The following is a 27,905-nucleotide window of genomic DNA, read 5'->3' as shown; positions in this document are numbered from 1 at the left end:
TTATATGGAATAACTCAACATACCAATGTGCATTGGTAGCTGTGTAGAGCCACTTCACATACCAGCTGAATGTGCAGACAGTGATAAGAATGGGGCAGGAGGTGGGGCTAGCCCAGTGTCCTTCAACCTTGGTTCCTCAAGTGTGATTAAACTACAACTCCTGTCGTACCTGGCCACTGGCTGAGCTGGCTAGGGGTAATGGCAGCTGCAGTCCAATAACATATAGGGACCCAGGTTTGGAGAACAGTGGGCTAGCTTACATAGCTGCACAATGATGCTGAACCATGGCTGAAGGTTCATAGCTATTATGGGTGGTCGAATCACCACCTTTTCTTTCTTCTGTGGCAGCATCACACATCCATCTTTGGATATACACCTCTTCGAGTTCTCTCCAGTGTTTTCTGTTGTTGTGCTTGCTGCATCCACCTAAGGCTGACATTAATTTTAGATATTCCACCCCTTGGTCTTTTAAAATTGTAGGTTCTCCACACTAGCCGTGCTTTATTACTTCTATTTGTATATCATTCTCTTCTTTAAACATTAGTCTTAGCTAGAGCAATCTTCAGCCCACTGACCTCAGGTAAAATACTGTGTGCCAATATTAATTTCAGTTCCACATATTACATTGCCCATCACACAAGACTTTGTTTACTTTTCCACCTACTTACTTTGGCCACTTTCCCATGGAATTATTCTCAAACTCCTGAAATGGTTAAGATAACCATTACATTTCTTCATTTGGGATGTTATTTGTGAAGGGGACCCAGAAGAAAAATTTTCTGAAAGTTGTCCAAGGTAAGGAGAACAAAGCCACCGTCACAATTTCCTGTCTGCTTGATTGATTTTCGCGAGTGACATACTAACTACTTTCTGTGAAAGTTAAAAGAGAACTTTTAAACAGCATTTCTTCATGTTTTATAGCCTATTTATATCAGTCAAGAAGAGAGGGGCAGGGTGGAAGGAGGCAAGTCTTTCATTTTCAGTGTAGATTGAAGCTTCTAAGCTGCGATTGAAGTAAAAAAAGTTCAAATAAAGACATTCATACACACACACTTACTGCTCTTAGTGTGAAGGATCTGAGGCATGGAACATCTGAGAGCTTAAAGGGTATTCACATGACCACATTGTCTGCTACAGTCATTAGCACAAGGCACAATCCAACATGTTCTGAGAAACAGCGGATGATTAACAGCCTCAAAACAGGATTGCAGGAATCACACAAAGGTCCTCTACCTCTTCATAATCCACACAAACAAACAAACAAACAAACAATTAAGACCCAGTTTCCCCCTAGATGACAGTATTGTTTTCTGAAACCCATGACAGTTTAATTTATGATGGCATCTGAAATATTACTGAATTCAGAATGCAGTCCTATACCTACCTACCTGTGAATAAGTCTCATTGAATTCACTGGTACTTACTCTTGAGTGGATATGTATAGGATTTTTTTTAGGGTGGGGGGAGAAAGGAAGAAGAAGTCCCATTGTGAAAGCTGAACTTTGGCAAATGAGGCATTGGATGCAATCCATTTGATTTATACGGAGAGGTAGCTTGGTGATCAGAGCAGGTGGAAGGACTAAATGCCACAGCAGGTTCTGGACCAGGGACTACTTGGTTGGAGATTCCACCAACTCTGGCCAAAGAGAAAAGATCTCAGACAAGACAGAGGTCTACAGCATCCATTTGGCATCTCCTGACATCTAACACACTTAACAGAGATTTTTTTTTTATTAAAAAAAATGAACACTATTTACTATTTGTTAGTTCAAACTGAACGTTCCCAGGGCAGTATAATACATGACAAAATATAAAATATATGTTTCAAAGCCCATGAAGAAGCAGTTAAACCAGATATCAAAAACCAGGAACATTAGAATAACAAAGAAATTAGAAGCAGTCCAGCAGTCAGGAAGCTCCCCTCAGCTGTGACCCTTCTCTCAACTTCGCCCGCCCCATATCCCTTTATCTTTTTCTTTTTTTCTGCATTTAACATCATTTCATCTCCTGCTTCACATCCTCAGATGCATTTAACTGTTGCCATGGCACATTTTTATGCTTGCTTCCCTTGGATCCCAGGGCCTGTTGATTTTACTCAGTGTTACTTTTTTCTCTGCCTCTGTCACACAAACACCCTGCTGCTGCTGACTCTGTATGAAGACACCTCCAATAACACATTTCAGAGACTCATCTTTCCTTGAACTATTCGTTTACAGATTTAAGCCATCACAAACGGATGTTTTTCTGGTTGCACCCTGATTTAGTCAAACTTCCTTAGGGAAGGTTTTCCAGTCACCAAGGGATAAAAGAAAAGAAAATCATAGAATTGTAGAGTTGGAAGGGACCCCGAGGGACATCTAGTCCAACCCCATACAATGCAAGAACGTCAACAAAAGTATCCACAACTGATGGCCATCTCCAATGAAGGAGAGTCCACCCCACCCCCCTGAAGGAGTCCATTCTACTATCGAATAGCTCTTACCATCAGAAAGTTCTTCCTAATATTTAGTTGGAATCTCCTTTCTTGTAACTTGAAGACCCATAATATCCTTTTCAAATGTACTGCTGGTAAGTCAGGTTTTCCTCATCTTATATCTGTGCAGCTGGCTCTTCCTGCCTAAGTGTAGAACCCTACATTTGCCCCTATTGAAATTCTCCTCCTCCTCCTCCTCCTCCTCCTCCTCCTCCTTCTTCTTCTTCTTCTTCTTCTTCTTCTTCTTCTTCTTCTTCTTCTTCTAGTTTTGGCCCAGTTCTCCAATCTGTTAAGGTCATCTTGATCCCAATTCTGTCTTCTGAAGTATTAGCTACCCTTCCCAGTTTGGTGTCATTTGCAGATCTGATTAGCAGCCCCTCAATACCTTCATCCAAATCTAAATGAAAGATGGTGAACAACAATAGGCACTGAACACAATCCTGTGGCACCCCACTTCCCACTTTTTCACAGGATGGTGAGGAACCATTAGTGAATACTCTTTGGGTTCAGTCAGTCAACCAGCTACATATCCACCTAACAGTAACCTTGTCCAGTCCACATTCTACTAGCTTCTCCACAATAATAGTATGGAGGACCTCTGTCAAAAGCATTACTGAAATCAAGACATGCTACACCCACAACATTTCCCTGATCCACCAAGCTTGTAATCAGGTTTGCAATACTCTTAGCAAACACATTCTTGCCAGCTGCTGTGAGGCGCAACCCATCTCTCACCAGAAGTCCTCCCTCAAGGAAGCAGAGTCCATGTGGTCCATGACGACCACCTGTATAGCTAGTGGTTTACTTCCAGTATTTCCCCCGTCTTCCTGATGAAAAGACAACCTGTGCCCCATGGACCTTCAGCTGCTTGCCCAGAGTCTCATAGTCCCTTGCTATATGTCAAAGGTTGTGTCTGGCAGTTTTGTTTGTATGCACATGAATAAGAAGGAAGGAGTTGTGGTCAGTGGGCTTTATAAGATTTGAGGAGTTTGGTTTGATTCACATTTTAATGTGAACCTCCCTAATTTGCACTCCCCAAGGCAATATGCAAACCAAAATGCAGCTATGTTTCAAAACTATCTGAATTTTGCATTTCACCAACCAAATAATGTGTAGGGGGGGAGATAGATAAAATGCATAAATTAATCAAAATAATGCATTGTGCTAGAGAAATTTGCTTGGAAAATGTATATATTAGGAGAAATGTGCAATAAAAAGCTGACCGATTTTCACGAGGACTATAAACTCTTATAGAAATGTGATGAACTGAATTGAAGGTTGGAAAGATGGGAAAATAAGAGAAACCGAAATTGACAGGTTTGTCCATCTCTACTTTCAAAGACACAACAGCCTTTCCACTAGTGCCAGGCATTTTAAACCACCCTGTAATCCATAAGGATGAAGGCTGGTTTAGAAAATTTTACAATAAAATGAACAAAACTTCTTATAGCAACTGTTTCCCTGCACCTCAGGACAATGGATAGCAGTTTCTGTGACTCTCCCTGTACCCTCGCCCCCTAGAGAAAATTGTTTTCCATAAACAAAGTCAAGCAAGGCGTTTAAATTGTTTTGTTTCCGTAGTGAAAGTGATGCTAAATAATTAGGGCACTGATTATCTTTTTCAGACATGGCATACTCTGTAGTAAACCTGCTGAAATACACTGGCGATTGTCACAGCTAATTACCTTTTGATTTGAAATATGCACAAGTGAGTGGGAATAGAAAAGCAACTGCGCTGAATAGTTGGTCGCCATATCAGGCTTTCCCAAACAACATTTAATCCAATTCGTGTCAAACAGGTACAAGTGAAAGGTATCGTGGGATTAACCAGGTCTGCCAAGATAAGAGCTCTGCTCTCTGCATTTAGCTTGGTAATGCATAGGTGAAGGAAGAGAGGCAAACCTTTGAGCGATCAGGTTGCTTAGAGCAGCTGCTGGGTGCTTTGCCCTTTTCAAATGCACTCTGAATAAAAATGAAAACCACACTACTTGTTTTTGGCCATTAGATAGCATTATCTGTATGGAATGCCAATTCATATCTCTTCATGCTATGTGTAGTTCTCACATATGGGATTTTAATAACCTTCATGCTGTGCTATGAATTTGTGAGTGGGCCCAACAGAGGAAAAGCACCACAGGACTTCTATTTTTTCATTATTGCTCCTTGGGAGAGAGAGAGAGAGAAAAAGAGAGAGAAGAAAAGGGGTGGCTGTGGCACTTCTGCAACGATCGTGTGGCAGAATTCATATTATTTCTGCTGCCAGAGCACCCTCGCTGCTAGTAAAGTTGGGATAAGCACAGTTTTATTTGCAATTTATTTTGCATCCTGGATAAATTATTTTTCACAATCTTCCATACCAATCTATGATGTCACAGTTGCAGCTTTCCTCTTCTGATTGCATTCTCTGTATATGTATGTACGGTATGTATCCATCCCCACAATGTAATACATGTCACGTCCTGATCTCGTACTGAATACATCCTTTTAACCATGACTTCCTGTTTCCCAGGCTAGGTGCATGCCTTTATGACTGATGGCCTTAGGGTTGTTTCGTTGACTTTTGCTTTAATATAGACAGAACTCTTCATGCTAGCTATGCAATAATATACATTCTTGGTGAGAATTTGGTGTATGATGCAACAATGAGCACTGACTTTCCACATTTGCAAATAAGGAGTTGTTCCACAATGTTTCTTTGTGAGTCAAGGCCCCGCTCCACGCTTGGTGATGAAATAAGGTACATGGACACAAGTATTTAGGTTAATGGGCTAAAAAAGGCCACAGCTTTATTGGTTACAGAATGTGAGTGGTATTGGCTTAGGCACTGGATCCGAACAGACTATACTTGACTCCTGCCCACTCTGCTGGGAGTCACACAAGGGTTAACAACCTGTAGGGGGAGCTCGTTGATGCAAATCAACTGGAAGCTTTCCCCCAGAGTTACCAGAGGGTCGTGCCATGGCCCTAGCACCACCTGGGCCTTGGAACCACAACCACCAGATTCCTTTAACAGAATACCCTTCAAGGGGAGGGGTAGGTGATGGCCACAACCTCCCCTCCAACACACAATGCATTTTCCAATGCCTAACCGCCAAACCTTACAAAGTTGTAACAATCTGCTACGAGATAGGCGAAAAACCAAGTGGTCAGTGCCAATCTGCCAAGTGGAAAAAATTCCTACCAGGCCCCTTGGACAACCAAGGCGACCAACCTAAGTCCATAGCAAGGCCAGGAGCTGAAGCAAAACCTAGAGGGAGAGAGGGCAGCTGATCTGTGGAAGCCGGAAAAGCAAGGGAGAGCTCATCAGCCCGTGGCCGTTTAAATCCGGCTAACATCCCCCCCCCCAGCGAGCCGGATTGGCTGGCTGAGGGGCATGATGTGGGCCCAGGGCTCCAGTGATGCAGGGGGCCTAACCTAGCCACGCCCTCCTGTGACCGCAGGAAGCGATTCCTGCTCACAACCCCTCCCCTCTGGGAAGAAGAAAAGCTTACTCATTTGGAAAAAGCATTGCAATTACTTGCAGCCAAAATACATGATACTTTAAATGTGTGTTTGCATCTAAGTGCTATTTTAATGTAGTTTTGTTGTGGGACAGCTAACCTGTAGTCCTTGTGATGTTGCGGACCTCTGGCTCTATCAGCCCCAGAGACCATGGCCAGGAAAAGCCAGCTGGGTGGGCTGTCACTGCTGTTTACTGGACATATCAGGAGCATGGCAGAATCGTGAGGTCAGAGTGACTCATGCACTGCACAGGAGTGCCAGGTTGGTATTACTGGGACACCTGCAGTGCCCCAATGTCCCTTCACCTCACCCACTGCCAAGTCCCTTCCCAGTAAGTAATGAAATGGAGTGTCTTTGCAAGGTCTGACTATTTTAAGCTAGTCAAGTCCCAAAAATATCAGAAGCCCACCTCACAGTAACCTGGAGCAGGGCTTTTAGTGTGGTTGTGCTGTTCTGTGGAACATACTCCTGCTGAGATGTAACAAGTGACACAAGTGACGAGAGCCAGTGTGGTGTAGTGGTTAAGAGCGGAAGTCTCGTAATCTGGGGAGCCGGGTTCGCCTCTCCGCTCCTCCACATGCAGCTGCTGGGTGACCTTGGGCCAGTCACACTTCTTTGAAGTCTCTCAGCCCCACTCACCTCACAGAGTGTTTGTTGTGGGGAAGGAAGGGAAAGGAGAATGTTAGCCGCTTTGAGACTCCTTAAAGGGAGTGAAAGGCGGGATATCAAATCCAAACTCTTCTTCTTCTTCTTCCTGTCTGTACTTTCCAGAAACAATTGAAGGCATATTTATTTTTGACAAGTTTTTCCAGTTGGATGAAAATATCCCCACCTCAGATGTTCCTTTTCTACTGTTTTAGACCCTATCTTCAGCTATTTTTGTACTTTTTTGATCTGTTCTTATAATCCAGTTTTAAATCATCTTGACACACATGTGGGTGTGTCATACACACACACACACACACACACACTTCCTTTTCTGTAACGTCGATAGCTTCAGTGTGTATGGAAGCTCCACATTCAAGCTTGAATTTTTGTCAGAGATTTCTTATTTGTTTATTATTATCATTATTATTTATTATTCTCAGGAGGGAGAAATTCATTGTGTTTTACTCCCCTTAGAGTCCGCTGCTTTTTAGATAATGAGGATGTAAGATGAAACAAGGCTTACAAAAAAAGAAGAAGCCAGTAATAAAGCAGCAAAAGAATAATTTTTAAGGGCTTACTGGTTGTTTATACATTTTCCTTTCAAATCAACCTCCCACAGATTCATTTTGGCGCTTTGCCTAACTTCAGGGTGAAATTGTTTTTGCTCCATTATTTACAGAGAATCAGCCATCATTTAGGACTTCACGGTTGTCACCCGTTTTGCACATTACAGCTACTCAGAGCTCTGTGGAGGCATTGTGGCATAACGCAGATCCTCCCATCCAAATGGGAGGCCCAAAGGAGACTGGTTTGAAGGAGAGTCTGCTAACTTTTAGTGGCAAAGTCCAAGCAGAGACTGTGAACCAAAACACTGTGCTTTATCAGGACGTACTATATCTTCCCTCTGAATAACTGCACCTCATTGCTTAATTTGTTGTGGGCATACTGCAAACCTGTGACTAAGTATGAATACAGAGGACCTCAGATAAGGTAGCATTGCGTAACGTTGAATGCTATTGTTATAAGCTACCTTTTGGGACATCTTTTCATTAGAAAGGTAGATGCTGGATCAATATTATCATAAATAAATCCAGTACATAGGAAGCTGGCAGTAGGTATTTTTGATAAAGTTATTGTTTATTAAATTTGTATTCTGTCCTATACCCCTAGATTTCAGGGTAGTTCACAACATAAAATCACAATACAAAAAACACAAGATACATAATAAAAACAAAAACAAGCCAATGACTCCCCACTTTCACGACATATTTTAAAGAGGCATTGGATGTCAATCAGCCAAAGGCCTGGTTACAGAGGAATGTTTTCATCTGGCACCTAAAGGTGTATAAGGAAGTCCCCAATTTAACTTCCCTGAGGAGAGCATGCCACAAATGGGGAGCCACTGTTTGTGGAGGAGGCACAAGAGATCAGGAGATAATCTCAGGGTCCAGGTAGGTTCATATGGAGAGAGGCAGTCCCTGAGCCGTTTAAGGCTTTATAGGTCAAAACCTTCTCCTCCTGGTACTTTTAGGCCCTGGGAGGTGGTAGTGGAGGTGTGGAGTGTCTCAGCAAGCAGAAGTACAAGGTGACTGAACAGATGGCTGTCTCAATGCACAAACAGGTTACAGGCTATGCAGTCCTGTGTTTATATGGAACTGGCTGTGCCATGCTTTGACCACTGCCTCCTGGTGCTTCAAATAATCCATGCCATCTGCCAGTTTCTATAGCAACCAGCATTTCCTTCCTAGAGAACTATCTCATTGGCTGGCCCTGCATGCCAGTCATAGTGCCCAAGCTGTGTTGAGTATTGAACCTATGTTCAGCCTATAATTTTAGTTACATGTTTTTGCACATGTAAATGAACAGTCACATCTAGAATGTCTTGTATGAATTGACAACAGTAGGCATACATCTTTCACTTTTATTTCCTGAAAAATCATTCCAGTTAGCCCATTTCCTACAAGTAATGGTGAGGTGTGATCCTACAAAATAGTTTACTTTGGGGGTAGGTGCATGTAAGGACCACAAGTTTCACTCCGACAGCCCTACCATATTTAATGCCTCTGAGGCTAAGTGTGGCTTGGCTCTAAGTGGGCCCAACCTAGCCAATTACTTAGCATTTGTAAATGTGAATTTCCTCATGCATAACACTTTCAACTGTTAAGTTAAATACAACAGGGCAGATACATAGTACAGTGGTACCTCAGGTTACAGATGCTTCAGGTTACAGACACTTCAGGTTACAGACTCCGCTAACCCAGAAATAGAACTTTGCTTCAGGATGAGAACAGAAAGCATGTGGCGGCAGTGCGGCAGCAGTGGGAGGCCCTATTAGCTAAAGTGGTGCTTCAGGTTAAGAACAGTTTCAGGTTAAGAACGTACCTATGGAACGAATTAAGTTCTTAACCTGAGATACCACTGTACAGCTTTGTGTGCCATATTAGTAGCATTTTAAGCCTGCCTTTTCTAATGAGGAGTTGCACTCAGCAGTATGTATTAATAATTTGTAGTGGATTAAAACATTGGACACAATCCAGTAAAACAGGGGTGGCCAACTCCCAAGAGTCTGCGATCTACTCACGGAATTAAAAACTGTCAGTGATCTACTCCCTTTTTGGGGGTGCAGGTCTAAATTGTTGAGCTTTTTTTAGGAGGAAGGCCAGTTTTTTAGGGGTACAAGGCAAAAAAGGGGGGCCAAAGTTGTTCAGCTTCTTTCAGGGGAGCCACTGATCTACCAGTGATCTACCGGTAGATCACGATCTACCTGTTGGACGTGATTGCAGTTAAACAAAGGCACAATACCAACAGATGAGAGGGTTGGGTTTCCCTTGTGTGCCTCTGTACATGCAGCCAGGGGTAGGCTAAATGGGAGGTCTTTGTATCCTCCCTCATCCCCACCTGATACTCTTTTCTACGCTGTTTGGTGAAAGTTATTTGAATCAATGTGAGAGGGAAGACCGGGTGAGATGCAGGAAGTGCACACACCAACGTCCCATCTGCAGGCTTACTCAAATGCAAGTAGGGTGAAAGGATGGGCTGGATGGTGCCAGAGGCAAAGGACAAGATGGTGTGCCCTCCTCATTCCTTGCACAGAAACTGACCAGACTGGCAGATTCTTTCACCACATATGAAAGCAGCAGATTAGTTTAAGGGGCACATGATAGTAGTTGATACAGCTTTGCCCTCCAGCATTTTGCCACTGTTTCCTGCCCAGGCCAGTCCCTGTCATTAGGCAAAGTGCAGCAGCTTTCTCAGCTGAAGATGTACCTGGAATGAGGAGCACCATGTTGTCCTTCACTCAAAGCATCAAAAATGGTTGGTCCTTAGGGTGTGAATTATCTTCGTCTGAATATCAATTGTAGTTTTTATTTTAATGAATACAAAACAAATCTGCAATAAAGGTGCCCCCTACAATAAGCATCACCTAGATGTTGAAGAATTTAGACTTCAGGTGTGTGGGAGTTGGGGAAAGGAAACAATAGCCTGGGATCTTGGTGTTCATTGGTAAGACTAACATAAACGAAGCTTTCATTTTAGACTTTTCCAAAACAATTTTAATTATTGGATCTAGGTTATAAAATGATATTTTGCAGCAAGTTCTTAAGTATCTGTGGAAAGCATGCTTTTCAAGCCTTGTTCAACCATTTAAATGCACTACAAACAGTCCCAGTATGACAGTGAGGGAAGCAGAAAGGTACATACATGGCCAGTGGTGTGCATGTGTTTTCTTAAAAGATAAAAATGCCTAGTAATTCAAAACATAGGACTTCAGCATCTTATTAAGGTTTGTTTGTGGGGTTGTTGTTTGGACAAAATGCATTTTAAAAAAAACACTGCAGGCATAATATTACTATAATAATCCTTTTTGTTATTCTTGACATGGATTAATTTCTATTCAGGAAAAAACGGATAATTAACATTTTAGCTTATCACTTTCTGTCCATGCATACAAAACAATCTGTTAGCTGGTCTTCCAAGAATAACTAAATTAAATTATGAGTTTAGAAAGCAATGGAGTTCCAGTGAATTAGAGGTTACTTTATGGCTTGTTCCCAGTTCTTGGGGATCTGTATTTCCCACTTCCAGCTTCAATAGCCAACTCTGCAGTTTAATTTATTTGCAAGGTTTGCTTCTTAATCTTACTTCCCTTTCTTAGATCAGATCACAAATAAATTGACCTGAAGCAAGAGGTAGAGCTCATTTTGGAAATATTCAAGTGATTTATTCTTTGCTGGGGGAAATCCACTCACATTCTTGTAAGGAGATAAGAAGGGCTTTGGTTATATAGAGGTCAATCTGATAAGTTCCTAGAGAGAGAGTGCTGAGCGGTATAGAAATGTGTGTGTGTGTGTGTGTGTGTGTGTGTGTGTACGCACACACATTCCCATGGACAGCCTAGCACATGAGGATTTGCTGATGATCAGGGTCCACCTGACTGGTATGTTTGGAACTAGGTTGGAGTTTTTCTTTCACAGACATGAGTCAGGCTGATTTAATTAAACCTCCAAAAACTGCTTGTTCTGCTGGCACTGTTCAACCTTCCAAATAGTAATTGTGTACCCACCACACAGTAATGAAATCTATACCATTTACCAGTTTTGTCACTGAAATGCCATTATTGGAAATGGTGTAGGTAGGCTCTTGGGCTCTTACATTGCTTCCAGTCATGGACAATGCCTAGCTTAGGAATGGGTAACTGCCATCCCTGGCCATTGGCCAGGTTAAGTGGGACTGATGAGAGTCAAAATCTAACAATCTCTGGAGGGGTCCAAGTTCTGCATCCCTAGTCTAGCATAAACTCACAAGTACATTCTACTTGAGTGCAGTCTGCCATTCTCTCTCTCTCTCTCTCTCTCTCTCTCTCTCTCTCTCTCTCTGTGTGTGTGTGTGTTAGAGAACAGGAAGGTCATGCCTTTCAGTACAGATGCAATTATATGGCTTCATTGCCCTGTTCAACTCTGTGAAACCAGCAGGCATAGTGGAGGCACACCCAATCATGTCAGGGCCCCTCTGAGTTCCTTGCAGGTTTGTTTCTGGGTTTGGTTTACCTTGTTTGTTTTGCACCTCAGTGGACTAAAAGGAGAAGGCAGGATACTTGACCTGTTTGGGGGACTAACAGTTGCTAAAAGCAGGGTGGGAGGGATAGATTCCTTCTTGCTTCAGGAACTGTGGAGATGGTTTGGGTTTCCTAGACCATAGAATTCCGAGGTCCTTAGAATCTTCAGGCATGTGGCGAATGCTGTGATCAAAACATCCCCTTTGCTTATGTGAAGAAGAAGAAGAGTTTGAATTTGATATCCCACTTTATCACTACCCGAAGGAGTCTCAAAGCGGCTAACATTCTCCTTTCCCTTCCTTCCCCACAACAAACACTCTGTGAGGTGAGTGGGGCTGAGAGACTTCAGAGAAGTGTGACTAGCCCAAGTCAGCTGCATGTGGAGGAACGGAGACGTGAACCCAGTTCCCCAGATTACGAGTCTACCGCTCTTAACCACTACACCAGACTGGTGTGACATCCCTCAGTGTGGATTATGCATTTTATAACATTCATTCCCATCTTAGGGAATCGTGCATGTACACCCTTGACTCATCCAGATTAAAACAACCAACAACCCAGAATAATTTAAGAAATTGTGTTCTCTATCCCCCACTCTTCTCTCTGATTCCTAACAGAACCATCCTTTCTCAGAAGTTATTTTCTCTCTAACTACCTCAGGAACTTTGAAGAGCAGAGTTAGCACATGGGGGCCCTCCTTTCCCTTTGATGTGCCTGCTCCTAAGCTGAGGTACAAAGTGAACACTAGCAGGTTGTGTAGCATATGGTTTATGTCCTTGGGGAGACACATTGTTGCATGTGGCTTTATGTGAATGGGAGTAACTACCCCCAGTTTCATTATTCTCAATAGCACTAATGAGATTGAGCATTCTTATTTCACCCGTGTGCTGGTAGGGAAAAGCTCTCTTTTAATTGCCCTAATTATAAGCATGACTGTGGTTCAAGCGCTGCAAGGCTGCACAGACCTTATGAGCTTGGTTAGGAATACCCTTGGAGAGGTGAGGGGTAACATCACGTTCAGCATCATGTCTGAGAGACTGCTTTCTTCTTTGCCAACCTGGTGCCCTCCGGGTGTTTCAGACTACAACTAGATGGGACTGATAGGAGTTGTAGTCCAAAAAATCCAGAGGACTCCAGGTAAGTGAAGACTGGACTACATGCATATAGAACCCTGCAGTTGAATCCCTAGTCACATGTACTGTATCTATGCTGATGCAGTATGCTCTGTTACAAACTATGCTGAATCATAAAAGAACAGGGGCAGGGTACACCATTCCATTCCCCCATCAAAACGAATACAATAAATATGACTCTTCTGCACAGTTCTCATGTTAATAATGTGCACTGGGAAGTCTTAATTTGCATTAGGAAGTCTTAAGGGTTCACTCTAAACAGAAAGGCAAGCTAAACTCCTTTTCTACTTCATTTCAGGGGATTGGCCATCTCCTATGGCAAGAGTGGGAATTGTGCCCCTCTGGATGTTGTTTCGACTGTAACTCCCATAACCCCTGAATATTGGCCCTTGCTAGCTGGGGCTGATGGGAGCTGGATTCCAACAACACCTGGTGCTACAGGTTTATTTCCCCTGCCCTAGGGAGTAAAAAAGACCCTATCTCAGCAATTTCCAGTCGCTGAGATAGGAAAACACATTAAGGTCTATCTAGACAAGCATCCTGTTCTCACAGGAGCCAACCAGATCACTATGGGAAGACCTTAAGCAGGACCTAAGTGCAATATCACTCTTTCCACTTGTGGTTCCCAGCATGTGGTATTCAGAGGCATGCTGCAGATGCATTTGCAATCTGCAATGCAACCTTACTTATTAAAAGTGGGGGTTGTCAGTGGAGAGGGTGGTATCCAAAAGGTATTGTTTGTTATGTATGTAAAATATTTATAACTTCCCTTCATCTGTACAGCTACCAGGGGAAGATACAAAAGCTAAGTACACTTGCCGGGTTGCATTGCTCACGGAGGTCAAGTGAGGGATGCAAAATGGATTGCAGTTATTGGGAATTCTGAATTATTGATGTTTGTGCAATGGGGGTTCTGCTGTGTGTTTGCTGCAGATGGGAACATCGCATGCATTCTTTGCCCCATTGATACCTAGCTGGCCATTGTTCAGTGGAGGCAAGGCAAAGTCAGCCTGGCATTGGGTCTCCATTGTATAACACACTTTCTAAGAAAGGTTTACATGGTGTATGATGGAAGCATATTGTGCTGCGCGGTGAGATACTAGAGGTGAGAAACTATTTTGGTCCTCTCCTGTTGAGAATCATTCGCAATTCAGACTATGTTCTAACAGTATGTTCCTTCTCACCATGTACCCATCAGTCGCAACTGACATTTCGCCTCCTGGTGTTTTCTGCTGTATGTCAACCAAATATAACTGGCACTGGGAGGAGGGGTGGGAAAGCCTTTTCCCTTTCCTGATTTCTAAAGCGTATTTAATTATGTTACTAATGATCATGTGAAAAGCTCTTGCAACAGGACATTCATCCAATACTACCTGCTACTAACTGGACCCAGCACGCTGTACCTAAGTAGCACTGAATATTTTGGAGCAATATTCTAGCAAACAAATTAAAGAAAGTGGCTTAAAAAGCTTTAAGTAGGTGTTTTTGGGAAGTGGCGGCTGTCCCATATTCGAAGGCTGATTGCTCTTTGTTTAGCATACTTAGTACAATTTGATGGAACAGCTTCTTGCTCAAATGGCATATTATTGTTGGCTTTGCCTGAACAGCCGTGCAATGCTAATGAGGGGCAGGTGAGCAACATGGTGGCTTTTAAGATGAATGGCCTCTTGGCTTCCACATGCAACATTTGTTTGGAATGACTCCCAGTTCTCGAACTAATACTGTGCAGCCCAAGGATTATCCAAATGCTGTATGTGAGGGTTTTTGTGTTGGGGTGTGTGTTTTGTATCAGTGACTCGGACAATCTCTTTACTTGTTTCCATCATGAGCTAAGGCATTCTGGTGAAATGAGAGATGTTCTAGAAAAGCAATTTATTAAATTTTGAGAGGCAAACAGGATGTGGGAATCTTTATTTTTTATTTTTAGGGGAAAGGGTTGTTTCCCAACTACATGCTTGTCCCAGCAGTCACAGGCAGGTAGTCTATAGAAATAGAAGTCACTCTTCAGATGATGAATAGATGTTGTTTTGCTAAGGTTTGGGAGAAGTCAGCATAGATGGAAGTTCATGACAACTGGGAAAATCCATTCAGCATAGGACTAAACTAATGTAATCTAGATCCATTTCCAAATTTAGTAAGCCTGTGTGTGTGTGAATTGGGGGGTCTGGCAGGATAGGAAACCTCAGGTCTTTCTAGCCGGCTCTCAAAACTCACACACCCTCCCCCACGTTTGCCTCTGGTTCCATCCACTTCTGGCAGCCCCCAAAGTTTCCCCCATGAGAAAACGTGGCCCATGGACTAAAAGACAAGGTTCCCTGCTCCTGGGCTAGGACATATGCAGGTACTCAATGGTGCATGCAGTTGTGTGTGTAATCAATAGGACCCACCATGTATATTGTACCCTGAATGCTGTGATTTCAGCAAGAGGTTAGAAGCCATGCCAGACTTGACATTAAATGTGTCTTTGTATTTAGTGTGCTGGTGTTTAATGCAAATAGCAGTCAGGTATAGTGGGTGGGGGTAGCGCCTAATACTTTGGATTGCAGCAGGAGGGGAGGCTCAAAATCACTTTTATGTGGATTTGGCTGGAAGCTCCCATTGGTTCCATAGTGGGAATCCCCTCCCCCCACACAAACAGCATAGGGAGGTATCATCAAGATGGCAGAAGGGGAGGGGAGGGTTAGTCCTGGTCATTAGAAACCTCCCCTCCCTGCCCCCCAGCAGCTACAAACATACATTAATGTCACATCTAATTTGGCCCCAAACCACCTTTTTAAGTTATATATGTTGCACTGAGATTTTTAATAGCAGATATTGGTAGATGAATGGCAGTTTCCCAGCGAGATATCACCTTCATTTGGAAACATTTCCACTTGCATTGAAAGCACCAATTATTTAGCTAACGTTTTTCCAGCCATAATATTTCTAGTAGACAGATTTGTCAGGTAAGTGTGGACACGTTTCCTGACACACCTAAGATAGCATCACATTAAATTTAGTAGTCTATGATGTAATTCCCTGGCATTCAGCATGGACTGTGATAATTGAAACTGTTGCTCTAAAAGTAGCCAGATTGAAGTCTGAATATTCAGTAGATATGTGTATTTGTCACTTTACTTGTCAGACCTTTAAGACTATACTAGAGGCTCTGCTCTCTGTCCTAATCCATGTATGATGTCACATGAGCCATATGTAATGTCACATACAAGACACAGGAACATATTTGTAATGGTGGCTCCATGATGGTGGGACTCTCTCCCAGTACAGAATCACCAAGCACTCTGCCATCTGCTAAATGTCAGGAAGAGAGATTTTTTCTAAAAAATCAGACTAGCTTTTAATAAATGTCCTGCTGTTTTATGCTGTTTATGCAGAAGTTTTAATGCTGCTGCCTCGGTTTAATTGTTGCTCATTTTTTCTGCTTTAAATTTGACTTTTACTTTTTTGTGTTGAACTTTTTTTTATTGCAAGCCACTATGGTTGCAATAGCGAGTATGAATCTGAACTTCAGTAAGATAAAACTTTATCTAACTTATGCTCAACTGAAAAGTCTGTTTCTGCTGCTTGATAATGTCAATTGCCTTTGCTTTCCCAGTAACAATGGATTTTCCCGATTGTTCAGTTTGCAGGAACTGCTTTGCAAAGGACCATCATGTTGCACTTGTTCTGGAAACTGAAACCCAGGCTGACAATTTGCTTATTGTTAAATAATTTCCAAGTGTTAAAAGTTTGATGATTCTGAACATTAAATTTTATGAAGACAGGGATGCTTTCTGCAGCGTGAGGCCTGGAGCCAACTTGCTTGCTGTAGTAGGAGGAACAGGGGACTGAAACTCGCACATAAGTAATCAGATGCAGCTTGTGTCTCTGTGTGTATGTGCGTTCGTGTTGGTTATAGTTTGTGATTTATATATAGCGCTCCTGAGAGCCACACTAAATTGGAACGTCAGGTTTGTGAACATGCAAGCAAATGCAGCATTGTCTTGCCTTCTAAAATATGCTGAGCATTCTTGCCTACAAAGTCTTTGTCCCAGGTTGAGGTCTGTGGAAAGTAACTATGTGTGGATGGAAACAGCTTGGCTAATTATTCCTGAAACAGAAGAAAATTAAAATACTTTTTTTTCCTTTTGCTTATAAGACACAGGGAAGCAATAAAAGCAGTGCCAGACAGTTAATGCTCTTTTGTATCTTTCATTTGAGAGACCTCAAAAGAACATCAGGAAGAATCAAGGCAAATGCTATTCCCACCTGGTATCATTAAACATGTTGCATTCTCCAAAATGGAAAACTCTGATGATATTCTGGAAGAGCTGGAGAATAAATAGCACTAAAATGAAGTATGCATCTCTAGAGCTTTGGTACCTGCATTGTTAGAATCCATGCAAATTGGATAATTAGAAGAGAAGCTCAAATTAGAGGAGTAAATTAATGTGTGGTGTGACTTGTTAATAATTGCCCCTCTCAAACATTAAGAAGATTAATATTGCATTGTTTCTAAATTACAAAAAAAATCCCATAATTAAGATAGCAACAGAAATGGTTTAATTTTGAATTTTCTGAATGTCCATGATAATTTAATCATAAGGCTCATTTTCTATGCAAAACACAGAATGTTGAAAGACAATTCTGCTACTGAGGAAATGAGGATGGGGCAGATCCTTTTTAATCTTTTGGACCAAATTCATTGTTTATTCTTCTTTTCACAATGGGAATCATGTGTATTCACACTACTGTGTCCATTTGGTAACACACATCAGTAAATACGCAGCAGCTGTTAGAAAGTGCTACTTAGTTTTGCCGATGACCTTTTCCGGTTTGGTTTCTTTCATTATTTAATAGTGTAACCTTTGATTTTGTGGAGCAGCTTCAATGCTAAATGCAAAGGTTTAATAATTGGAATTGCTTCATAAGTGACCTTTATTACATAGCTATCTCTTTGCAAGGGAAATCTCATTGTTTTTCAAGTCCTAATTCACCGTTTTAATTATGCTTTCTATTGACCACAAGCTCTAGTGGAAAATGGAAAGGTCAAACATTCCATTGTTCCTTTATGGATTTAAATCTAAGTTCTCTGCAACTGATACATGTTGCATTAAAAAAATAATAATAGGGTGGGTCTTTTCTATACATACCCAGAGTGAATCAGAGTTGCAGTACTGCACAGCAGCATGGTTCTGCAGTCAAACAAGATGACAGGAAGACATTCAAAGACATCTCAGTATCTTAGTGTTGCATTTTGAACAGATACAACGATTCCTGGAGGATCAGAGCTTTACAAGGGAGGGATTTAGCTCTTGAAAAGTTGGCTTGCTTTAGTGTTGGTATCAGGGAAAGCAGGAGCAATAACATGGGGTTCACAAGGAGAGGGGGCCAGGCTGATGTGTGGGGCTGGATGTGCTTCTTATTACATGCATGCAAGCCAAAATTCATTTCTGTAAGAACAATCCAAACAAGCAATTGTATGCAATAGCTATGCTGGTCATATTTTTCAGAGTGGCTTTTAGGCATCATTTAATATGAGTAATACTTCCAGAAATATTTCCTTGGACTTTGCATTATGGACAATGGCTGCTTGAACATTTTCTTGCCTCCCCCTTTTCACTAGAAGTCATTGTTCATTTCAGAAGCTGCAGGGGGAAATTATTATGATGCAACCAATTCCAGAATTTCTGTTTTATGTAATGTTACCATTGTGCTAATGAGAAGCTGGCATGTAGGGTGTCAGATGTGAGGCTGATAAAGACATGCCTGCAAAGGAACAACTAGGAGCCTTAAAGTGCACTCAATTGTTCCATGGCTAGTATGGCTTGCATATGGGAAAAAATAAGCTTGGTGTCAAATGCAAAGCCCACTGAGACATTGCTGCACTTGGGAGCTCCCTAGCGGCAACTCCCAAGTGCATCCGATGCCTGTCCAAAGTGGGGTTTGAATCAATTTCAGCTTCAAACTTTGCTGGGATTGACTGCACTCAGGAATTGCACAGTCAAATCTCACCAGGGTTTGCAGTAAGCACTAATCAGCTGCAAGCCCCTTTCAGCAGGAATTTTCCGGGGCGGGGCGGGGCGGGGTGGGGACCCTGGCAGCTTGTGTTTAAATGTGACTCCAAAGGAAGAAAGGAAAGAATTGGGAGTGCACTCTCAATTATTTCCTTTGAAGTTGGGTGTCAAGTGATTGACAGCTGAGTGCTCCTGCCCATATATTAAGATGACAGATTCTTCCCCCATCTCTGCTATAACAGATAGGAATTTTCCTCAAATAGTCATTTTGGCTTTGACCGCCAACTCATGGAAAATGTTATAGATGGTACCTGACTTAAGTCATAGTCAGGGTAAACTCACTGAAAACAATGGACTTAAGTTAGTCACTGCCATTGATTACAGTGGGTGTGCTCTAAATATGACTCAGTTAATTATCACCTTATGTGAATATAAATTTGTATATGAATTCTCTACAATTGGGGCATAACATTAATTCCTCCAGGGATAATATATGTCCGTAGTATCCTAAGATAACACGCAAGAGTTCAACTAGGAACACTCACTCAATTTTATGGAGATTTTCCTGCTTCTAGAAGCAATAGAAAGGTAGCCTTCAGAACATATTTCATTTAAGTTACTACTTTGCATCATTTAAGTGATGAGCATCAATATGGCGATCCCATTCAGCAGGTACAGCCTTTGGGTATATTAAAAAAATAAAGTGCTTAATTTGATATCCTCAAGTATCTCATGACAGCCTTGCTTGTATGAAGCTGCCAGTGTGTACTATCGATCACAGATGGTTCATGCAAGAAACATCAATATTGAGAAAAAGCTCTGAAAAAGCCATTGTAGATTGAGTCATGATTATAAACAGATAAACGTAGTAAACTTATTAAAACATCAGTTTGTAAACAGGCCATATTAATCCACATTGTGTTCAAAATCCTCTGGCAGAATCACTATTCCACACCAGTCCCACTGACATTATTATTGCTCATCAGTTTTGCAGCAACAGATGGTGGTGATGACACAGCTGTGCAAATCCTGAAGTCAAGACACCAAACAAGCAAACCTAGAGAGGGTCAAATAATAAAGCCAACAGCAGATCCAGTAGGATGTGACAGATATTTAAGGTGGCAAAAGCTTTAATCTAGAAGGCTTCTAAAGCAATTGGATAGTCAGTAATAAAGGCTTGAACTGAATTTATTTTGATGGCAATAGGTGCTCTTTAAAAATGGATTTCCTTTTATCTAGTTAATGATGTTTGACCTAAAGCATATACAAACAACAATTCAATTCTTGTATGTTTTGGCAGTGTGTGTGTAGATCACATGTGAGTACACACACACCCTCTTCTTGGTGTTTGCAAACACAAGTTTGACCCCAGAAGAGGCAGTTGAACCAGACCAACCTTTCTACTTCACCACTCTCAGTTGCAAAAATCCCTTCTTAGGTGGTACATGACTCCACAGATTGCTGAGATAGATTTTACAAAATGATAACCACAAGACAATATAAAAGGGAAAGGCAATGTTCCAGTAGGCTGATTTGTTACATTCCACATGAACATTCTTTTAAAAGGAAAATGAACAGTGAACAACAACCAAGCAAGCATACAGAGACCGATTCTTCCATAAGGAAGCCTTTTTCCTTCAGTGTTTTTTTATGTTGCTATTTCTTCTTAGCGATTGTTGTGGGAAGTGAGGGACAAGACAGGAAACTGCTGTGTGGATCCAACATACTGCTGATGCAATGGTTCCATCAGGACAAATATTTCTGCTTTTGCAATGGAATGTTTTGCCATTCTGCTCCTTCTTTGTGCCCCCCTAAATCCATTTTCGGCATTTCTCCAACCTAACAGAGCAGATTTAGGGAGGACACCTGGGGAAGGGAAGAATGGGGGAAGTCCCGTTGTGCAAGTGGAAATCCTTGCACAGACAGCATGCATTAGTAGACAACCATCCTCTGTAGTTTTGCTGACAGGATCGTGCTCATTGGCACAACTTATTGGTAGTTGAATCGGCTTAAGCTCCAGCAGGTCCATGGCCAGTCCAACCCTGCCCTCTTCCCACCCCTGATAGACCAGCTCCCACCTACAAGGAAACTTATTGTGGTAGCTTCCACCTATCCACAGTTTAGTGGGACAGAGTCAGGTGCTTCACAGTAGAATGCTCTGCAATTTTCTTAGCCATCATTTAAAGGCTTAGCATTATGCACGAAAACAGCCAATAGCTAACAAGGTATGTTTTTCAAATGATTCATAATTACCATGTCATTATGAAATACTTAAATTCAGAGATAACACAGACACTACAATATTGACAAGATGTACCTGGGCAGCAGTATGATTAGATGACAAAAATGATTCCGGCAGTGGCAAATTACTTTGCTCCATTTATTATTAAAGACCCTAATGACCGTAATAGATCTTTTCCTCACAGAGCTAATAATAAATAGCTTTTATATCTCTAGAATGTATTAACTCTGTACGCATACTCTTTTTGATCTATATTGTCAAGCCAGTACAGTTTCCGCAGAGACCACCTTGACCAAAAAGCAACTTTTCTACCAAAAACACATTACATACCTTCATTTCTAGACCTTTAAAAAATGAGGGGGGGGAGCATCTTGTGCAGTATAATGCAAACAATTATTATCTAGTTGACTTAAAATTGCAGAGGGCAGTGATTACATTTTATTCAATGTTCAGTGATAATATAAGCAGGAGAAAGTCTCCCTGATGGCTTTGTTGTCATCCTGTTATTAAATAGCTTCACTTGCTTTGCCACGTGGGAGTTGACTCCTTTTCTCCTCGCTGCCACTGTGTTGTACTTTCCCTCTCTATTTTCTTTACAGCACTCTTCCAACCAGACACCATGAGTGCAAATGCATATTATCTAACAACAGCATGTAATCATGTTAGTCTTCTAATAATCATGTCTGCATTCTAATGGGCTAGGTAAAATTATTTGCCTCAAATCCTCCACAGGGTTCTAGCATTTATAATCCTCTCATATTCTCTCTCTCTCTCTCTCTCTCTCTCTCTCTCTCTCTCTCTACATGCTACAATTGCTGAACTTCCAAAGTTCTCACTTCCACCCTGGACTTTTCTGGTTGCACAGATTTTAGCTGCATAACTGACACGCTCCAGCATGGAATCCCACAGAACCTCATTCCTGCCTTGGCTTTAATAGTTCCATGGGTATTTTATTGACTATCTTTCTAAGTTTTAATCTCAGACTTTCCCCCCTGGCCTGTCTCAAATTCTTTTCCTCCCCTTTGACTAATTGGTACATGAGAATGGGCTTTTTCAATGGTCGCTCCCCATCTGTGGAATGCTCTCCCTAGAGAAAGATGCCTGGTGCCATCATGGTCAGTTTTTAGGGGCCAGGAATGACATTTTATGTAGTATGAGACTCTTAACCTCAACTCTCTTTAGTTTCTGTAGTGTTGGTACTGATCCAGCAACAGAGAAGCTGATCATTGAAAAATCAGTATCCGTGTCAGTATTAGAATGCTCTGCCCTTGAACCACCTGAAATGTTGGTTGATTTGTTTCTGGTGCCATGCAGGCACTGGGTTGGTTAACATGCCTTGTCACATGATGAGGCAGGAGCACAGATTTCTGGGAAGTGGTCTGTCCCAGAGACTGACAGTTTATTTTTGTTCTCTTCTCTTCCTCCCTCACCAGCCTCTACAACTGGACTGTGACCTGTGTGCCATCATTTCAAATTCAGGTCAGATGTCTGAACAGAAAGTAGGATTTGAAATTGACCAGTCCTCCTGTATCTGGAGGATGAACAATGCTCCTACCAAGGGCTATGAAGAAGATGTTGGGAAGCGGACCACCGTGAGAGTCGTCTCCCACACCAGTGTTCCTCTTCTGCTTAAGAATCCTGAATATTTTTTCAAGGAAACCAACAGCACAGTTTATGTCATCTGGGGACCTTTTCGAAACATGAGGAAGGATGGCAGTGGCATTGTGTACAACATGCTGAAGAAGACTGTGGACAGCTACCCTGGGGCAAAAATCTATGTGACCACAGAGCAGCGCATGAGTTACTGTGATGAAGTATTTAAGAAGGAAACTGGGAAAGACAGGTAAGTCCTGCCTGGCAGATTGAAAACTTATACCAATGTCGAGAAAGGATTTGCCGTTGTTGAGTTGTTTACTGTACATGCCCACAAACAAGTAATTTGCTGAAGGCCATTGAAATGTGTCCATTGCAGGGACAGGACTCAAACTCATGATTTTTGGATCAAAGTCAGTGTTGTCCACTAGGCCATGTTGACTCTTTTGCCATGTTCCATATGTTATACTTTCAGCTTCTCACTCCATTGAGAGGCCTTGAATGTGACAGTGAAGTGTGTTCTGAATCTGAGCCACTGGGTAAGCTGTCAAAGAATAACTTAGCTCCATATGTGAGGGGAAATGGCTGTGTGTGCCTTGCCAAACCTTTAGACATTTGTTCACTCTATCGGTTTCAGACTCTCAATTTTTCTTACTTCTGTTATTTAAGCTAGATATTGTAGTTTCCTCAGAGAAACAACAGCCCTCACTTCCGTTGTTGCTTTAAACAGTGCACTGATTTTGCTGCAAACCAAGTTACAGGGAAGCCAAATGCCACTCCTATAGTAAAGGTAAAGGTAAAGGGACCCCTGACCATTAGGTCCCGTCGCGGACGACTCTGGGGTTGCGGTGCTTATCTACTTGCACTTTGTGCTTTTGAACTGCTAGGTTGGCAGGAGCAGGGACCGAGCAATGGGAGCTCACCCCATCGCGGGGATTTGAACCACCAACCTTCTGATCGGCAAGCCCTAGGCTCTGTGGTTTAACCCACAGCGCCACTCGCATCCCTCACTCCTATAGTACACAAATGTAAAACTTTACTTGGAACCAGGGAGGTTTATTCCTAAAATATCAACTGTATACATGTTGTGCACCACCAGTGTATTGCTATAACATATTTCTAGCCTGACAAGCCTCTAATGACACTTAGATGTTAGTCATAGCTGTCAACTTACAGATTTGAAAATAAGGGACCAGCAGCCTTGAAAATAAGGGACCAGCAGCCAAAATAAGGGACCTGCAGCCTCACCTGTTCCAGGCACTCTAGTCTTCCTGTCGTCCTGCAGTCTGGTCAAACTCATGCTGGTAGCTTCGAGAGCACTGTCCAACCAACTTTGTAACCAGAGGTTCAACTGAAGAGAATCTGAATCACATGCACCACAAGGCCTATGCAGCCTCAACTTAAGATGGCTCCCCGGCCTGGCTTTGCACTGAAAAGTTTGCAGCAGCACGTGCACCAAAATGGCGTCCAGCATTCAAAAACCCCCTCAGCTTGCATTAACTAGCCACACACAAGGCATGCAAGCTCCACCCCCCAGTCGTTCTTAGACTTCTTATTGGGTGAGCAACACAGCCAAGCAACACAGTTGGAGCCTCCCTCCTTCCTGGCCAGCAGGGGGGGAGGGAGAGGAGCTGCTTCCTTTGAAATTTAAGGCATATCATTTAAGGGACATTTAAGGAACATCCATCAATAAGGGACAGCAGCGGGGCATGGCGCTGGAATAAGGGACTGTCCCTTCAAATAAGGGACACTTGACAGCTATGATGTTAGTTGATCTTGAGAAACAAAGTATTTCTAGCACAAGATTATCTCAATTTTGAACTACCTGGTGGTGGGGAAAAGCGATCAGGAATGAGCTGCAAACAGGTCTGTGATGCAAATAACCAAAGCATTTAAAATCAGTCATTAATATTAGTTGGTGGAAGAGGCTAAAACCAATCTCTATTAAGGAGATAATGTCCACCAGCCTGTCACATTCCAAAACAGATTCCCTGTTTACCTAATCTGAACACAGAATAACTTCTGAAACAGGCTGTCAAAACCTGGCTATTGTTCTTGACACCATGATGGTGTGAACGTGAAGAAAAAATTGTTCTTTTTTGCAGACCCTCATTAGGGAAATATTTATATGTTTAAGGCAGTATGAACTTTACTTCTTTCTGAATAATTGTTGTGCATAAATAATGCCATTTCATTTTTATGATTGTGGAGGTGCTCAGAAACTGACAGCTTTTTCCAATACTTCATTAGCACTTTTCAAAGCTGCATTATGTATACAGAGTCAGATGAAAGGAAGATTTAAACTATGTTTATAGGGATGCCAACCAGCAACCAAATGTGAAAAGGATTTCCCTCCTTTGTGACTGTTTACCTGAATTCCAGCACACTATTGAGTTGCCTTGAAGTTTAAAACCTAATAGAAAATCTTACAGCATCGTTTAATTAGTAAATAGCTGGGAAAGGAATCCTTGTAGATTCCATTAAAACAAAAGAGTTCATTCTGGTCTGATAAAATGCACTGAGCAGCTCTAAATAGCATTTAATTAGCTGGCACCAAAGCTGCTCCACCCTCAGGGATGCGTAAAATTAATGAAGGTTAGAAGCAAAGAGATCAATGCTACCATACACCACAGCCTTACGTGGAGGTGATGTGGAGGAAGGGAGTGTCTTGGTGGCGAGGCTCCTTTTGGAAACCATTTGCCCTTAAAAAACAGAAAGTCACTTTCACAGAAGCAATGCTTAAAAGGAGCATCAAGCAACATTGCTGTGGGCTAGGCTGGTCTAATTTGAGCCAGCTTGCAACCCCCCTCACTGTTTATCCTGAACAGTCCAGATTAGCAGTGGTGCAGTGCCTTAAGCAAAAACTGTGTTGCAATCTGCTGTCAGGCCCACCCGCAATACTGGCTACCCAGTCAGTGATCAACACATGTGGCACTGGTTGGTAATACTGTGTTCAGAACCTTGTATTACGCAATCGTACTGCTTAGTCAGATGTTGCTGAGATGTTTTGCTTTGCTTTGTTTTAAAAGATGGCTATAAACAACAGAGTTACAGTATAAGGTCTTCTAAAATTCTTATAAAGAATTTTACACTACTTTTTATGCTGTGAACTGCCCTGACATCTACGGATGAAGAATGGTATACAAATTTAATAATAAAAGATACTTAACTGATCATCAGCATACCTCAGTGTTGGCATTCACATCAGCTTCTCAAATCAGATGGGGGACCCACCAGATTACAGGTAGCTCAAATGCAGCAGACCAGTTGCTCTGATGAGCTTCAGAGGTCAACCAAGCTGCAGTCTCTAACAGCTGCTCTCAGCTATATCCCCAAACTCATGGGCAAACAGTGGTTAAACAGGCTATGCTTTGGCCTAGAGCTGTAGACTCCTAAGGCACAACACATCTCTTTAGCAATTATTCAATATAAGGATTTGATGAATGAGTAGAGTTGGAAAGGTTGGTTGGTGGATGAGTTGATTCCTTAGTAAGGTCCAGGTTGCTTACTCAGGTGGAGTAAACCATTAGTTCAGGATGCAGGCCCAAGCATGGAATTGTCATACAGATGTTTGTGATCTTCTGCTCCTCATTCAGGGCTACTGTTTCCTTTAGGACATGCCTGTTCCCTTATGCCACCAATTCTGGGCTAGTGTCTTAAGTCACCACATATGATGGAAGTTTCTGAGACTAGCATTGTTCATGTATTATACTGATACTTATTTTTTAAAAAATAAATAATTTTTGGAGCCAAAGGGCTTCCAAGGTGGTTCACAGTATATATCATAATGCGATAAAAACCAGCATCAGAAGAGCAGAAGCGTTGTAGTCACCTATGTTATCCTCAGAGCAGACCCACTGAAGTGAACAGACCTAAGCTACCCCTGGAGTTACTAAACTGTTAAAAACTTGTCAAAAGCTGGCAGAATAAAAATGTTTTGGCTGCCCACCAACTACCAAAAATGGAGCTATTTGAATTTCCCCTTGCAGAGAATCCCTTAGCAGTGGAACATACCACGTCACCGTTTAGCCTCATCACTGTGGTCCCAATCCTGGTACAAGGGGTTCTATCACCCTACTCGTGTTATGTGCCTTCTATGTATTCATTTCCATTGTTCTCAGTTATGGTATGTTGCCATTACAAGGATATAAATAATATTTGCTGCTGCTTACTCCAGTATAACCCAAGATGCACCAAGATTTGCATGGGGGCAGAATTAGTATTCTGTGCAAGACATCAACTCTGGTCCACCTTTGGAAATAAGGAATGGACAAAATGAATCCAGTAAGCAAGTTGCATAATTTGAAAGCTAGTTAGTATTTTAGATAGATCCGAAGGCAACAAATTGCTTTTGAGCTTCACATGGCAGAGTCCTTAGTCTCCTCAGTATGTGCACCAGATGGTGCAACATATTAGGCTTTGAAAGTGGTGTTTTATCATTTGAGGCAGAGAAATGCATCATGCTGCTCACTGACTTCTAAGTCAGGATGCAAGGATATGGAATTGCTGAACCTGAGACTTTGATCAGCTTCCTTGATGCAGTTGGCTTGTTACCATGACAATCCATGTAATCCATGTAATCTGTGCTATAAAACTGCTTATTCCAAAGTAACTTTGTTGAGAGTCAATAACTTATGAGATCCTTTTACCATTGGTTGTGATTCTGTCTGCTTGCGAAGATGAGGCTGACACAGATCAGTCACCTTCCTTCCATATCTCTTCATTTATTATATTTATAACTTCATTTACTAGATTTATAATGTTTCTGAGCACAATTCAATGTGTTTCTTCTGACCTTGGGCCAGTATATCTGAAGGAGCATCTCCACTCCCATCGTTCAGCCTGGACACTGAAGTCCACCTCTAAGGGCCTTCTGGTGGTTCCCTCACTGCAATAAGTGAAGTTACAGGGAACCAGACAGAAGGCCTTCTCAGCAGTGGCACCCTCCCTGTGGAATGCCCTCCCATCAGATGTCAAGGAGATAAAGAACTACTCAACTTTTAGAAGACATCTGAAGGCAGCCCTTATTGGGAAGTTTTTGATGTTTGGCGTTTTGTTATGTTTTTATATGTGCAGGAAGCTGCCCAGAGTGGGTGGAGAAACTCAACCAGAGTATAAATACTCATTCACTCATTCATGATAGCATGCATAAGATTCTCAAGTGGTCACTTATTCAGTTGCTTATCTGACCTGGACCTCCATATTGTCACTATAAAGTTGCTGCATCAGGGATATTGCTAGGGAATGGGGTCCCAGGGCATGG

General features: G+C 42.0%; 1 protein-coding gene across 5 annotated transcripts in view; it reads left to right on the top strand.

The window, feature by feature from the left end:
• The window catches only part of ST6GALNAC3 (ST6 N-acetylgalactosaminide alpha-2,6-sialyltransferase 3), a 249,121-nt gene that overhangs the window by 135,254 nt on the left and 85,962 nt on the right, over positions 1–27,905 (top strand). For all 5 annotated transcript variants that reach the window (XR_008331002.1, XR_008331003.1, XM_053392016.1 and 2 more), the window contains one exon: positions 22,483–22,892. Coding sequence is in view for 3 of the 5 variants with exons in the window: in XM_053392016.1 (XP_053247991.1) it covers positions 22,483–22,892 (410 nt within the window). In the remaining 2 variants the exon portion in view is untranslated. The remainder of the gene's footprint in view (positions 1–22,482; positions 22,893–27,905) is intronic.

This window comes from Podarcis raffonei, chromosome 6 (genome assembly GCF_027172205.1).
Source record: "Podarcis raffonei isolate rPodRaf1 chromosome 6, rPodRaf1.pri, whole genome shotgun sequence".
Classification (NCBI taxonomy): Eukaryota; Metazoa; Chordata; class Lepidosauria; order Squamata; family Lacertidae; genus Podarcis; species Podarcis raffonei.
This window is presented reverse-complemented; position numbering and strand designations above follow the sequence as displayed.